The 16,461-nt window shown below is 40.6% G+C and overlaps 1 protein-coding gene across 1 annotated transcript; it reads left to right on the top strand.

Annotated features, from left to right (window-relative positions):
• Window positions 1-11,020: 11,020 nt before the first annotated feature.
• LOC307241531 (zinc finger protein PLAGL2-like) lies at window positions 11,021-12,714 on the top strand (the record flags this gene model as incomplete). Its single annotated transcript, XM_080015681.1, has 1 exon — window positions 11,021-12,714. The coding sequence occupies exon 1, from the start codon at window positions 11,380-11,382 to the stop codon at window positions 12,712-12,714; it is 1,335 nt and encodes a 444-aa protein (XP_079871807.1). The 5' UTR covers window positions 11,021-11,379.
• Window positions 12,715-16,461: the final 3,747 nt, after the last annotated feature.

Below are 16,461 nucleotides of genomic sequence, written 5' to 3' on the forward strand. Positions count from 1 at the left end.
GGGGTTTGATCATTTTATTCCAAAAACAGAGGAATCATTAGTGCCCAATTTACCGGTACTTCAAACAGGAGTAATTTAGTGAGTGTTATAACTAGACCATGGAGCAATGGAAGAAGGTGGCCTGATCTGATAAACACATTTTTATTCATCTTGTGGACGGCCGGGGTTAGGGTCCGTTTAGGAATCTGTGGGATGTGCTGGAACAACAAGCCTGATCCATGGGGGCCCCTCCTCCCGAATTACAGGACTTAAAGGATCTGCTGCTAACGTCTTGGCGCCAGATACTGTATCACAGGACACCATCAGAGGTCTTGTGGAGTCCATGCCTCGACAGGTCAGAGCTGTTCTGGCCGCACGAGGGGAAGCCTCACAATATTAGTGGTAGTTTTAATGTTGTGGCTGATTGGTGTGTTAAAACTCAAGGCCTGCCAGCTGTATCCAGCCTGCGCAATGATATGGATTTTATATTGCAGGTTGTGAATGGAGGAGAAGAGCAGGGAGGAGGAAAAGAATGTGGAGAAGAGCAAAAACCAAGTAAGAAAGAGGACAGGTCACATCATGAAGGAATATCAACTAGAAATGGTACAGAAATCTGTGTTGGGTGTCCAGATGTTGATGACCAATCGCAGGCCAGGGTATTGAGAGGGGCACATATTAAGATTGTGTGAAAAATTAGAGACACCCTCCACTCCAAACTGTTTCCTATATTATTACCTCCTTTTGGAAGCATGACTTTACCTATAAGGATTGTTTAATGTGTAGAACTTGACACTAGTTTGCAGTAATCATATTCCTCTACAGGAGATTTTTGCAAGGGGAAAAACAACTTAGAATCAGGCAGGGATAAACATTTTCCCCATGTCACATTTGGCCTACAAGTACCTGCACTTGAGAAAAATTGTTAGATTGTATCTATAAAAAAATAACACCGATGTGCGTAACACCACAAACAGGATTAGGGTTTGTACTAGGGCTGCAGATATTCCTCTATAATCACATTCGAATTTGTATGATTTATTTTTAATTTTCACATTTTTAATGTTAAAATTTAGTAGTGGTGTTATGCACGGTTCCACATCTCCGCAGCTCTGATCAGAGCGATCTTGTCTCTGTTTACTGCTGCTGTTCCGCTGCGGAGCAGATCACTACTGAAAAAAAATCGCGCCCAGTTCTCACGGTCCGGTGGCAAATGCCCCGCGACCTAGCATGGTCCGAGAGCCGGTGGTTTGGGTCGGGTTTATTTCCCACTTTCATCGCCACATCTGTGGAATTACCAAAAATTCTGGTCAAAGGCTTGTGAGTCTCCACACACCGTTACCGGGAATATTTCTCTATAATATGTGTTCACTCTCAATGAGAATTGATGTTATAAATGTTAGCCAAGACATTTATAATAAATAATTTATTTATAAAAATAAATACACTATCAAATGGCATTTTCAGCATTCGAATAGTGATTTATTTTTAAATATTCAAATTTTATTCAAAATTTGTTCCTGTCCTCTACAGATGACGACTGCCGCACCCTAATGCAAAAGTGTATGTGTTTTGGTCCCGAAGCCTAATGTCGTTCCAAGAATATATCCTGGAACCACAGCAGCAAGCGTCAAACGGTCGTCAACTGGTTTGTTTTAATGATCTGAGACCTACCGAGCCCCCTAATAAGATTATACTGTAGGCTTAGTTATACGCTAGTTATAGTTGGTGATAATATAACGGTGCAAGATACTATAAGGATGTTCGGTAGTAAGAAATACGAGCCAACTACCTAGGGTAACTACCGAGAGTCAGCTGTTAGATAGGGATCAATATCAGAAACCAAACTTACCTACCTTCACTCACATTCAGCTTTTGTGGAACAATAAATTTGATGAGTCTCATTACAAGCTATTTATTGAAATTTATTATTAAATTACATTACTAAAATTTCAAGGTTCCTACAAATTTTCAATTTCAAAATTCCATACTTTTCATGCTGTTAGATTTTAGTAGATTTCTAGTACAAATAACTAGATGTAAATTACATAAATAAATGGTTTTAAAATACATCTGTTAACATGTATTTTACATTCTGACTATAAATGATATGTTCCCGAATAATTGCCAGAAGATTGTTGCTAGGTACCTTAGCTCAAATCAAATGAATTAACACCATACACAGACAACTTCACTTGTGGCAGAGCTGTTTTGCAGGATGTACAGTTGTGGAGGCAGCCCGGCATAGGAGTGTGCGTTCAGTCGCACACCATACTTCTTGCCAAGCTTTCGAGACATCAAGCTTGCTCTGGCCTGTGCTCTCTCACACAGTGGTAAACATTTTGGCTGCGCTGGCTGCCTGTTCCAAACACCATGGAAAATACTCTGCTTGTACGATCAATTTATTTTTTTTAGAAATTCTGGATTTTATATTTTAAAACAGAATAGGAGCAATAGTTGGAAAACAAATTACTAAAATCTAATTCCACCTTTTCCATACTGCGCAAGAACCTTGTAATATGGTAGAGCAGTTTTGATTCACCAGTATGCACAGTCAATGTGACACCTAAGTTTTGATGACAATATTCTAGGTCAAATTCAGGACAATCTACCGGGTTTCAGACAAAGTATATGAAACGCTCCACTGCAATGGTAGAACTCTATAGCGGAGAATGGACAAGGAGAAAAAGACACGTTCTCAAATACATAGATCAAGGGAAACTCTCATACATGAACCCATCTAGCCTCCACTGTTGGAATACTGTCTGTGTGTGGGTGTGTGCTTGCACATGCAACAAACCTCATTTCCTTGAGCCCCTTCGTCTGGATGACGTGGAGGATTTGTTTGGGAGTCATGGGGGCATCAGAGAAGTTCTCCAAAACCTAGAAAATAGACAGTTTGTTAGCCAACAGCTACAGTTCTTTTGTATTATGGTTTGGGGTTTCCTTTCAGCGCTTCCAATTTGCAACATTTAAACTTTGGACATAAAGAAGATGGATATGTGACCGTCAGTGAAAAGTCAGCAGTCGAGCAAGGATGAGTCAAAAATGCAATTTGTCATGAATACAAGCACTAAATCCAAACCAAATATACAGTTACTGTTGAGACATTAAGTTGGGAGACTTTTACAGTTTAGTTGATCTACCTTTACATCAATACTAGTGTTATCAATGATATATGTAAGATATGTTCTGAAAGTGCCAATAGTAAACAAAAAAAAGTAAACTTCCATACAAAAAGCAGGTGTACACTGTATGATCGAAAGTGTCACAGTGAAAAGGGTGGAGACCAAACGCTTCCCCTTCACCGGCTTCTCAAAAAAGGTAATTGAATAACTTAACAGAGGTTCCTGTATCAGGTTCAACCATGTCAAGGACCAGATCTCATTTGAGTGATTTTCATTTAAAAATGAAAGTGATAACGTTTCAAAATCACCAATATATCTGCAGTCGGGTATGAGATAATCAGTTCCGTTAATACATAACTAAATATTTCACAGTACTAGAGCAACTGAAAAACATTTGGGTATTACAGTGGTTTTTGCAATCAGTTCTGGAGTGGATGGCTGCTTGCCTTCTTTTATGGACATGGCTGTATTTTGGTTCTTCTGGATGTCCTTTTAAAAAGGGAGAAACAAGGCCTAGGACAGTAAGGGTGCCACTTTGGGTTGAACACACAGACAACCTTAGAACCAGTACACTATTAATTCAAGCATGTATTTTTAACTATAACTAGCTTTTCAGGTAAAAAAAAAAAAAAGAAAAAGGGAATTGGTATCAAAGTTAAGGTATTTGTATCAATACAGGTAATGAAATATATTAAACGATACCCAGCCCGATTGCCAACAATGCCCCCCTGCGCTAGATAAAATGTTTTGGCTTGATTCTCAGTTGTTTTATTATACATAGTCTGGTAATAAATATCAAAGAACCATGTTTTAGCATAATAAAAGACAAAATAAATAATTCTATAAATAAAAACAATTGATTCCCCAAGAGTGTAGATGTTTAGAAAACGTGTCAAGAATCTAAAGCCTTTCATCTGCACCGCAAGACTTCTCACCAACATATGGGCTTAATCTAAGAAATGAACATGCTATTGCATTCCCATTCATACTGTGGGTGTGGCTTTTGGCATTTTAATCCAGGGTTCCAATTGAATGGGTGGCTATACACTGTTCCCTTCCAAATGGGGACGGCATAGCTCAACAGACAAATCACCGGATTTGATGTCTTTTTAAACACAACCCTTAAAAAAACTGAGCAAAAATGCATAATCTTGATTTAGGTTTTTTTCTAATACTGCATTTATCTATAACCAAGAAGATATTTAGCATAATATGACATGTCTAATACGGAGTTGCCTTTGAACTTTAGATAGAGCGTGTCCATAGAAAACCTAGTAACCTAGTTGAAGCCAGTTTCTGCTGTATCTGGCTGTTGGAGTGTAATATTTACTGCCACAAACTTGCTTGTCAGGAGCGCCATTGCGCCAATTAGATTGAGCATGGTGTTTTAGCCAATCACTTTACACTTAGCTTCAACGCAACTTCCTGCTATTAGCCAATCAGGTTACACACGACCTTCTCAAAATGATATAAATGATCTGTTCCAGTGGCAATGAGTACATTTTGCACAAACACAATAAATGTTGAAAGCCATAGTTGTTCAAGAGCACATAATTAAAATCCAGGTAATGATAAATTTAAACAATGCTTAAAAAAAGGTGTAAATTCAGGATGCTGGGTTAATGCATGAATATACTTCACCTTTAGCTCTTTGTTGCTGTGGATTCCTACGTCTAAACTATATTAGTAAGTTACACTGCAGAAGAGGGCAGAACAACAATCTATTATAATATTAAACTCAATTTGTGATGACATGAGATCAATGAAGGTAACAATGAAAAAACATCAGTGAGAGCAACAATACTTCACTTGGGCTATTCAATTTGAAATGTAACTTTAAACCTGAAAAATTAGCTTTTTTTTCTAAGCGCTGCTTTGCTGTGAGGCAGTGATAAACTGGAGACAAAGTAATCTACTGTCATCCTGCAGATGCACACTGTGTAGATCCATAAAGGCTTGGCAAACACAATGCTGGCCTGCAATGTGATCGCTAGCTCGTAAACCTGTACCAACTAAATCGGTTGATCTTCAGTGCGTGGATCTAATTTTCCTGCCAAAATACTCGTCCTGAGGGAAATTTTGTAGAGAGGGGGGGTTCTGTATTCACTAGCCACGCTGTGTCATTCATTGCTAACGGACGGAATTAGCCCAGAGCCCCGTTAATGTTTAACTGCTATACTATAATATTGGATACGTGATACGTTAAGGGTATTGCGTTTAATTATGGGTCGTTTTATTTGGGAGAATCTGGTCGATATTGACCGGGTAACGCTGTTGGCGTTGCTGACGATTGACGTTAGCCAACTCGCTACCTAACAAACAAAGGGGCGAAAACAGAATTGTTGCTAGCGAAATATTAGCGGCTAACGTTAGCAGCCTGCGCTAGCTGGCTCGCTGTCAGGTAAACGGCGAGGGTTTTGCGGGGCTAGCGGACAGAACGACACGCTGAAAATGGAAACTCGTTTTTTTGTTTGTCTTGCAGCCGGGTTCGCCTGTGTCCTTGTAATTCACGAACGGTTGTTTTAGCGCCGTTCGGGGCCGCGGTTGTGAGGAGAACGCCCGAAACGCGGGACGCGCTGTGCGAGAACCGGGGCAAAACCCTTTCCCCTCCCCAATGGAAACAAATCGTGCCAAAACGCGACGCGCGTCAAGCGGGTTGTGGTTATTATTATTATTATTATTATTATTTAATTATTTGTTTGTTTATTTATTTTTATTTATTTACCATGCGAGCCGCCTCAGCCCATGTGCGCTCCTTCTTTCTCTTTTGTTTGTCCTTCATTTCCGCCACGCTCGGCTCGGTGGTCGTTCACCGTCTCTTCAAATCGCCACAAAAGCGTTCGGCGGCGGGTCGGGAAGCCGTGTGCGGCGTGTTAGCTGGCTAGCAAACGACGACGGAAACGGCGCTCTCCGCTCCTCTGTGCACGGCGATACGCAAATCTCCGTTGTCTACCACTCTGGGGCTAAAGCATCATATGTTGTTTCGCTTCTCCTCTTTTCTTTTTGCACCTCGCTAGCTCTCTTTAAAAAAAAAAAAATCCCTAGCCAGCCTGTAGCAGCAGTGGGCGCAGTGACAGGCGAGCAGCCTTCGCTCTACTACCGCAGGAAAAACCCTTTTAGGAATGCGAGGCGGAGAGAACGCAACGGTGGCGGCGGGGTCAAGGGTCAAACACACTGCAGGAATGCAACACAAAAACAAGCCCGCGCCCGCCTCCACCCTGCCTCCACCCTGCCTCCACCCTGCCTCCACCCTGCCTCCACCCTGCCCGTGCTGAAACACTAAACGACCTCATCCCCGAGAGATGTTGTTTGATTCTCAACAACACAACTTGGACAAAAGATATATACATATTTCATGGGGTGGGCATTTTAATTTCCACGGAATCTAAAAATCAGACGTGATGTCTCAAATGCATTTTATTCCCCACAGAAGGGTGCCTTTGTACGTACTGTATTAATAACTCGTATCGTTCTTTTAAAATAATTGGAGAAATTATGAAATTGATATCATATAAAATGAATAGAATATATAATGAGAATGAAAGAATGATAATGTCATTTGATATAGACATTTTGAAAGAGACTATTATAACAGCATATACGGATTTTTTACTTTTAATAATAATGCATTGTGATACATTGTGAAATACACAAAAAACTATTCAAGTAAATAATATAAAGATCATAATTTTGCCGCTATTTAAATGCATTAATGAGATTCACACAGTTTTAAATCACAAGAGCACCTTGTTTGGTGGTGAAACGGCAATTATATACCTCTTGTTGAAGTGTGTGTGTATATATGTATATATATATATATATACAAAAAACGCGTTTTGGACTTGCATACGGAGTTTCGCCAATGTTGTTGAAATTCCTGTTGGTCGCCAATAGCTGGCAGTATTTTGCGGAGCACCAAATCTTAGTGATAGATTTTGTGTGCGTCTATCGGTTCATTGTTGTGCTATCACGTCTTTTGTACACTTCCGTGTGCAACTCTTCTAATCATCTGCATGGATTTAAAATCAGATCCCACAAGAAACACTAAATGGGTATCATTACTTTACGCAGACGCTTTTAGCCAAAGCGACTTACAATTGTTCATCACCGACGGACGCAGCCATCAGGGGGTTAAGTGTCTTGCTCAAGGACACTACAGCATGCTGGCAGGAGGAGCCTGGGATCCAACCAGCAACCTTTAGATTATTAGACCACCAGCTCTACCGCCTGAGCTACCATCCCTCATACCTGCTTTTCTACGGACGGATCGATCGACAATTAGAAATGCCTTGTTTTACACTCATGCAGTAACACCACACATAACACAGACAACACTGACAAAGTATCAATAATAAAATGTGGTTAAAATAATGATACTTACATTATTGCTACTATTATTATTATTATTATTATTACCGTTAGTACTATTATCCTTATTATTTTAGTTATTGTTATTGTTAGTAGCAGTAGTAGTCAGCTGCACAGGTGCTACTCCCTACCTTCTTTGATAGATGTGTACATACAGTATATGCTATTTTCATTTCATTCAATTTTTTTTATACTTTTTATTCTTCTTACACACTCACAAACGTACACACAACACCATATGTATGACACCATAATCTAACCACCTTTATATAACTACCAGAATTATTACACAATCAACAAGTCAACATAACAGTCAGTCTAATGTTATCTTTTTTCAGTGAAGGGAACATATATATATTTTTTTTTCATTAACATAATTTTGAGATCTTGATAATGACAGAATGCAATGGTCAATCCATGCATGCATTTTAATATTAGTATAATAATTAGATAAGACGTGTCATAAACTCATTCTAGGACATGGGCCAGATTGGTCAAAAGGTTTTTTTCAATCTGCTCTAGATAATAGATAATGATTGAATGTGAATATTCTAATGAAAATATTTGTTTAATTTCCCCAAAAATCATCTTTGACCATATCCTTGACATGTCTTCGCGTTATTGGTTATAAATGTATATAGAATTTATATAATTCCTAATCACTCATATAATTTAGACACACGGTATAACAGTGCAAATTGTTTCGTTTGAAAAGTGATTGAATTCCCTTGAATGCCCTCAACTTGGCCACCATGTAACGGTTGTTGTTATAATGTAGTAAGTGTCGTTGTCCTTATTGTTATAGTATCACTAGTAATATTATTTTTCAAAAAACCAAACAGATGGTGCAGTCTCCTCGCTGGCCTCCACGCAAAAGTTGGTCAAAGTGCTGCCTCTGACGTCACCGCTCCCACAATGCACGCGCCTCGCAACTCCCAACGCCGCGGCGACAAAGTCCAGGCCCCGAGTATCAGACATTTTCTTTTTTTCAAGAAGCGTTCACTTTAAAGTCAGCCGGGAGACGAATTTCAAAAGCCACCACGGCGAAGGGCCCGGAGGTAAGTTTTCGACCGTTTTTTTTTCGGAGTTCAGGACGGCAAATGATAAGTTTATTAAACTTGCCCCCCCCCCCCCCCCCCAAAAAAAAAACAACAAACCTTCCTCGCCGACTCGTAAACTTTCGAGACTTAAAACTTGCCGACTGATTTTTAGATTTTTTTTTTTTTTTTTTTTTAATAATCTGTACCTGTTTTGTTTGAACGTAACCACCGCGGCTGCTTTCGAAGCTAATACCCGAGGACTTCTTGCGAACTACGGTTATTTCGCATGTGTCGTTGCTACACAAGGGCTAGCAACGAAATGTTCAAATTGGACTTGGAGTAATATGTACGTTCAGTCAGGGTCAAAGCCTCGCCTCGTGAATCCAGGTAGGCTAGCCCTAGCCTGGAAGCAAACAGTGCATTCATCCGCCGCACGATTGCCTTGACCCGCTGAAACAAGACTCGGTAAGCGGCGAATGTTGCTTATCTAAAGAAGAAGAAAAAAAACTATATCTTGGCTGTTCGGTTACCGCCACATTCGCTGCTTATTGCGTAGGGGAAACGACGCTTTGGCCTCGTTTAAGTTTCGTTTCATTCACGGGTAAACCCCCCGAGTTAATTTATTTCACGCTATAAATCGAACACTCCGCCGACCTACGTTATACATGCGAACGGAAGATAATACAGAATAAATCGGCGTCAAGCGTAATAGTGGATGTGCTTGATGTTAGCGACCATGCTGGAACCCACGAGATGGCACCAATAGCTTAAAAAACCTAGAACTTGATTTGCGAATATTGCAGCTCATTCATCAAGAATTCCAAAACAGACAGCTCTGCGTGGATATGTTTGAGCATGAGCAAATTTGGTGGGTGAATGGGTTAAAAAATAGTGCTGAGATAGGACAATACTCTAAAAAACATAGAACCACAGTATTTGTGACAGAACCATCTGACGGTATGTAGGATATGTAGCTATATCTTTATAACGAATTGGGAAGAAAATGTTGTATAATGAGGGAAATAAACTAAAGTAACTAAAGTAACTTTTTGTAATAAAGCCTACATTGATTGCCGAAGATGTTAACTAAGTTAATAGCAGTGATGTAATTGCAAATACAACCATTCAGTGTAACAAAATCAGGGAAAGGAACCTCGCCAGAACTCAATATTTTAAAGAAATGGGTTTTTATGACAGTAACCTGTCTCATAATATACCCAGGTTAAAATAATACAAATAAATGCTTTTAATATATTTCATAAACTCCCATTATTGTAGACAACAATTAGCATCCAAACACATTCCCCCCACATTTCTATTTCATTCTGATATTGATCAGAAGCTAGCACATAAGTTGTTTGTGCCTGCTTTGCCCTGTATAATTGAAGTGACTTTAACAATTATTTTGTCTTCTGTAAGTAGAACTTCTACGCCATGAGCATCTCTTTTCCCTTGATGTCTTACATACTTTCTATAACTCTGCTAGTACTACTCGTTTCTATACAATATCTAGCTGACTGTGACTGACATGCAATTGGTTTGATACTTATTGTTACCAATACTTAATATACCAATGCTTATTGTTAGTCGCTTTGGACAAAAACATCTGCTAAACGTAATGTAAAGTCACATGTTCACTAAGTAATTAATAATTAAATAACATTTTAAATTTTTAAATAAATAATTTTTTATTCCAAACTATATATGCCATACTAAATGAGTAATATGTTTCTTCGGTACATCGTCAGCTGAAAGAAAATGTTAGATTTTTAGATAGATTCCAGTGATGCACACAATGTATACTCTTAGAAATCATTGCAGCATTTAGAATTAGACACTATATAATGCTGGCTTAAAAAGCCAGTCTTAATTTTAATCCTTTAATCAATTAAAATATTTCAGATCCCGGTTAGTTAGTGGGAGCTGAACTTGAATATGTCACAGTCAAAATAATTATTGCGAGAGATGTACATGGGCAGCCGGAACAAATGAACCTTGCACGTTTCTACTTGTGCTTGATATTTAACAAGTCTGATAACATCTATACATTTATTTTATAGATTAACAAATCATTTCTTGCTTGGAGACATCTAATATGCGTTTGTGTCAAATTGAAAATTCAAGTCAGTTTTGTTTAATATCTGACTACTTCTTTCGGCTGCTCCCGTTAGGGGTCGCCACAGCGGATCATCCGCCTCCAATACTGGCATTTATTTAATATCTGACTTAAGGGTCCTTCCTATATTGAACATATTCTCATATGACCATACCATACCATTTTTTATCTAGCAGAAATACTGGCATTTGCATATCCCTAATTATCTATACTGCTTCTCAAATCAGAACTCTTGTGTCTTATTATTATTTTATTTTTTTGCAGATATTTGAAAATGCCCGGCTGGCCTTTTAAATCATCTACGAAAACGCTGGCATTCTTGGCAGTCTGAATGGTTAATACACATATGAGCCGACACTACAATTCTTCTCTGGAGGGGGAAAAAAAAGGAACACACATATACATAATTGGACAAGAACCTCCGAGGCCGCAAAGGGTTTCTGATTTCTCCTCACCACAGCCCTTTTTGGGTTGCTATGGCAGCGGCTGTCACTGGAACCAAGTGCCGGATACAAGCTCACCCCAGTAAGGCAGGACAGACCACTAGTCATTGCTGTAAGCGGCCGTCAAACACTCAACAAACAGCACTTATCATTAATCCAGCCACTTGGAATTAGCAAGAAGGCCAGGCGCGTCTAGTCTGATGGTCAGCCCCTTGGAATATACCCATGAGTCTTGTCTGTGTCTGGTCAGGCTTCTGGCCAAAGGCCCTGTGCACAAGAAGAGAGAGCGTTGTTGTGTCTGCTAAACGATGTTCCAACAGCAGGACCATCTGAAAAGCCAGCTGCTGCAGGAGGAGGGCCACCCAGCCAGCAGGCAGCTCTTTCAGTGCCAGGAGTGTGGGAAGCAGTACAACACCCAGCTAGGTTACAGACGCCACTTGGTGGCAGCCCACAGCACTGCAGTAGGCCTGCCCTGTCCTGAGGGGGCTCCCTCTCTGCTTGCGCACCTGGGCAGCCACAATGATAGGCCACCGCCCCCCCAGCCGCCACCACCAGAGGGCAATGCCACCATGCCCGTGAGGGAAAGGAAGTACTCCTGTGAGCGCTGTGACCGCCGCTTTTACACCCGCAAAGATGTGCGCCGCCACGCAGTGGTACACACAGGTCGACGTGACTTCCTGTGCCCGCGCTGTGCACAGCGCTTTGGCCGCAGGGACCACCTGACACGCCACCTTAAGAAGAGCCACGCCCAGGAGGCTGGGCTGACGCCTGCCGGAATGACCAACGCCACTGTGGCAGCCTCAACACCTGTGGCCACTCCGTGTCCAGTGAAGGAGGAGCCCAGCCCAGTAAGCTGTGACGTGGGAGCTTCCTCCAAAGAGCCTCCAGAGAATTTCTCGGTGGACGTGTACGGCTCCTACCCCATGACGAGCCCCGTGCCAGGGATGAGCCACCATCACGGGCTCATGCAGAGCTCCTTGTCCTCAGCAATGGCTGTGGGTCGCCACATGCCCCCTCCATCACCACATACCCATCAACACCACCACCTGCAGACTCCGCCGCCCCCACAGCAGCCACAACAGCAGCCGCACCACCCCCATCTCCATGGGCAGCAACAGCCCTACGGCAACATGCCCAGGTACCAGCATGGATCTACCTCATATCCACGCGCTGACGTGGAGAGCTTCCTCATGGACCTGCAAAGTGGCCTCCCCCCCAACCACCTGAGCACAGCCACCTCTGCTACCTCATCCTCTGCCGTGACCTCCTCCTCCCCCCAGCGGGAGGTACTGCCTGACGCTCCGGGGATGACTGGGGCTGAGCTGTCCTGTGCCACCAACATGGACCTGGGTCCTCTGCTGGGCTTCCTGCCCTTCGGCCTGCCACCCTACAGCACCCATGTGGGGATGGGAGGGCTGGTGATGGGTTACCCATCTACCGCCGCCTCCAACCCCTCCACCTCGTCTTCCACAGGCCTGGCCCCGCATGCCCCAGGGCCGTTTACCCTCCTGCAGCCTCCCCAGGCTCCCGTACCCCAGGGCCCTGGAGCCCACAACCACAGCCAGCTACCTCATGGGTATAGTGGTCCTGCAATGAGCACTTCCACCCCCATACCTCGCTACTACCAGGCCTTCCAGCAATGAGCAGCTGCCTCCCTAACCTGATGGGATGCTCCAAATTGCTACGAGAGAAACTTCATGTGGCACAGACAGACTTATCTGTGATCAGTGTATGTTGGCTTTAGTCCTCCTTGCATATTCATTTTTGGAATAAGGGGAAATAGCATTGCAAGGCTTTTTTGAAGGAGGAGAAGCTCATTTAGCTCATTGATGCTAATATGCTAATCTTTTTTTTTTCTTAACACAACAGATCACCTCATCAGTATTACCTCATTATTTAAAAAAAAAAAAAAAAAAAAAAAAAAAAAAGCTTGTTTTTCTCAGTTCAACCAAAATAGAGTACTTTAAAAATCTGTTACAAACAGTTGTTGCACTTAGCACAAGAGCATAGGCACAGGTGTAGCACAACATGTGTTAAGGAAAAACTGCTTTGCTGCTGAAGACCCATAATTAATGGTGCCGGTATACTCACAATGAAACAACCTTTTGGGCAAAAATGCGTGTTTTAAAACAAGACGCAAATGAAGACAGTGTTTTGAGTTCATATGTGGCAACTTTATGTACGCCCCCAGTGCGAACTACTCACCCGTTCAAAGACCACCCATCTGCAATTTGTCAAAATTTGGAGTTAATGGTCGTCCATGAAGTTCATATTGAGTACGCCGATTAAGGTGCTCAGGGACGTGTTTGCGGGTAGTTATTTTTCGTTCAATTCTTTCTTCACTTGTATAATACGGACAACTCTTAAAATTTCCACTAAGGTGCCACGTTGGAGATTAACTTCCTTCTAAAGCATAGACTACTTACACTTCTGGCCTTTTAAAGTTTAACCTCAAGTCAGTGGAGACGGTACATGTCACATTGGCCCTTTATTAAATCAGCTGTCTCATTTATGATTCTGTAAAAAAAAATCCTGAAACAATTTCTGGGTATTTCAACTAGAACAATAAATGTCTCTATTACTATTAAACAGTAATCAACACTAAGTAACTATTAGTTTTCCCCCTAAATACCATTTCCCCTCAGAGCCTGTCAACTAGCAAGCATTAGGATGCAGTGATACCAGTTCTGAGGACTCATCTACCTACTGATAGTGAGAAAGATATTAATACTACTTTATCACCAATTTTGAAGACCCAGAGTGTTAATTTCAATAAATGATTTATTTGTTGCATTGTCTAAATTTAAGAAGACAGTATCAATGAATTCCAAAAATGACCGGACATTGAGTCCACTAACATCACATGCTTTGGTATTGAGTTTAGATTTCACAAGTGCGCGACGTTGAAACTGATGCCAGTATCGGTATCTCTTATTTGAAAGTTTTCACTTTCTAGCTGATGAATAAGGTAGTATCAACCTTTTGGCTTTGCCTTTGTTCCGCTATGAACTTTGGGCATCAGCTCCAAAATTTGTGAAGCGTCTTGATCGCTTTCTTATTCTTAACCATAGAACAGTATGTGACATTGTTTGGTTTTCAAATGTAAGTGCAAATGTCATTTTCATCTCCCCCCTCAAAACAGTCTATTACTATTTCATATTCCTAGTCAACCTTTCATGGCACTTGTACAATATATATATATATTAAGTTTTATTAGAAAATGGTAAGTTATGCAGTTTTGTAAAACAATGTCAAATATGATCCATTGCCCATCCAAAAGTCAAGGTGAAGTGAAGGCCTACTGAGAAAAGTGCTGTATTTGGAAGGCTTGTGTAAAGTATATCCATGCATTGCAGTGGTTACATAGAGGAGTTTGCAGAGCATCTTTTTCATATCTGATTTCCCTTGATTAGCAAACTTGTCAAAGACGGATTTTTAAACCAGTCTGGGGAGAGCCCCTAAGGCTGAAACGCTCTTCTGCGAACATGCATACAAACGACAGAAAAATAATTCGGAACAACACACCTACGATTTCGCAACTTGAAATTTAGAACGTCAAAAGTAAGTTTAACAACATTTTTCAAAGTTTAAACAATTTTTATTTTTGGTGCACACTGACATTTTTTGGTAGTACATCGGCAGACACCTATGCGTATGATTCTGGTGGACAGCTGCGGTTTTTGCTTCAGTGTGTTTCGGTCTGCAGACCCGCCCCTTATTGGAAATGGTCACATTTTCATAAAAAAACACATTTTAGAATTTTTTGTTTTTCTTCCCAGGAGATTGTTACTGAAAATGTCTGTTTCACTACTCTGCCTTACTTCCATTTTATTCTACATTTTGAAGTACTTTTACTCAATCCGTGTTGCACCGATGTCTTAAAACACTACTGTTGTGCCTCTATAAGAGTGTCTAACCTCTCAACTGGGTTTAAGCACTTATGACATTGTGTTAAAAAAAAAAAGAAATTCTTTGGAAATTCTATTTACCTCATCAAATGTTCAGAACTGTTAGTATTTTTTCCCCTATATTTTTGCTTTTAGTTATTTTGGCTCTTATTTGTGCCATTAGTTTGAAATTATAAAGGTAGATTTTTATGAATCTAAAACTATTTAGCAACATTGTTATAATTCAAATTTCCTACCTCTGTTTGTTATTTTTTTCCTACTGCAAACAAAAAAAAACCATAAGTGGTTTTAACTTGTTACCATTCAAACAGTTTAGGCGGATGGTTAAGATGTGGAAATGTGTTGAAATTGCGAGGAGAACTTTTGGAAATCTGAAGACTCATTCGCTAATAGCTGTGTGTTCTGGAGTTAATAGATATTTGCTGTTTATTCATGCCTTTTTGGGGAAAAAAAAAAAAAAAAAAAAAAAAATCTACTTGTTGACTACCTCAGAGAAGAGCGACAGGTTACTCTCCACCTAGCAACAGAGAAGATGTCTGTATAGTTTTATTTTTGTCAGCGAGCAAGCACACATACGTTGTAGGTCATAGATATTTTTATTGAGGTTAACTTTAGAGAACTATTTTTTAGCGAAACTAAGTACTGTATTGCCTAGCAATCTACAAGACATTTGTTCTCCTTTCACATTACCTCAATTCAGTCTGGAATGTTTACATAGATAATTATCTGAAGGAATTTAACAAATGCAAATCACTGCACAGATAGCTTTTTAATTTAGATTTTTCGAAATGGCCAATGGCGAATGCCAATTTTTCAAAATTACTAATGCCGTTTTTTTTTTTTCTAAGTGGTAACGATTGAGTACTGGTCAACTCCAAGTGCTAACTATGGGATTACTGATTAGCAGTGATGAACAAAACAAGACATGTTTTAATAAACAAGCAACTTGGGCATTCAGCTATGGAGCTGGTAAACATTTTGTAATTTTCAGTCACTCCACACCAAAAGTGTTGTGGGGACTGATTCACTAAAAAGTTCAGATTCTGTCACAGGTCAGATCCCATATACAGTGGGGCAAAAAAGTATTTAGTCAGCCACCAATTGTGCAAGTTCTCCCACTTGATGAGAGAGGCCTGTTATTTTCATCATAGGTATACCTCAACTATGAGAGACAATGAGGGGGAAAAAAAATCCAGAAAATCAGTCTGATTTTTAAAGAATTTATTTGCAAATTATGGTGGAAAATAAGTATTTGGTCAATAACAAAAGTTCATCTATTTTGGCCCATTCCTCCATGCAGATCTCCTCTAGACTAGTGATGTTTTGGGGCTGTCGCTGGGCAACACCGACTTTCAACTCCCTCCAAAGATTTTCTATGGGGTTGAGATCTGGAGACTGGCTAGGCCACTCCAGGACCTTGAAATGCTTATTACGAAGCCACTCCTTCATTGCCCGGGCGGTTTGTTTGGGATCATTGTCATG

Source organism: Zeus faber (assembly GCF_960531495.2).
Source record: "Zeus faber genome assembly, chromosome: 15".
In the NCBI taxonomy this organism is placed as follows: domain Eukaryota; kingdom Metazoa; phylum Chordata; class Actinopteri; order Zeiformes; family Zeidae; genus Zeus; species Zeus faber.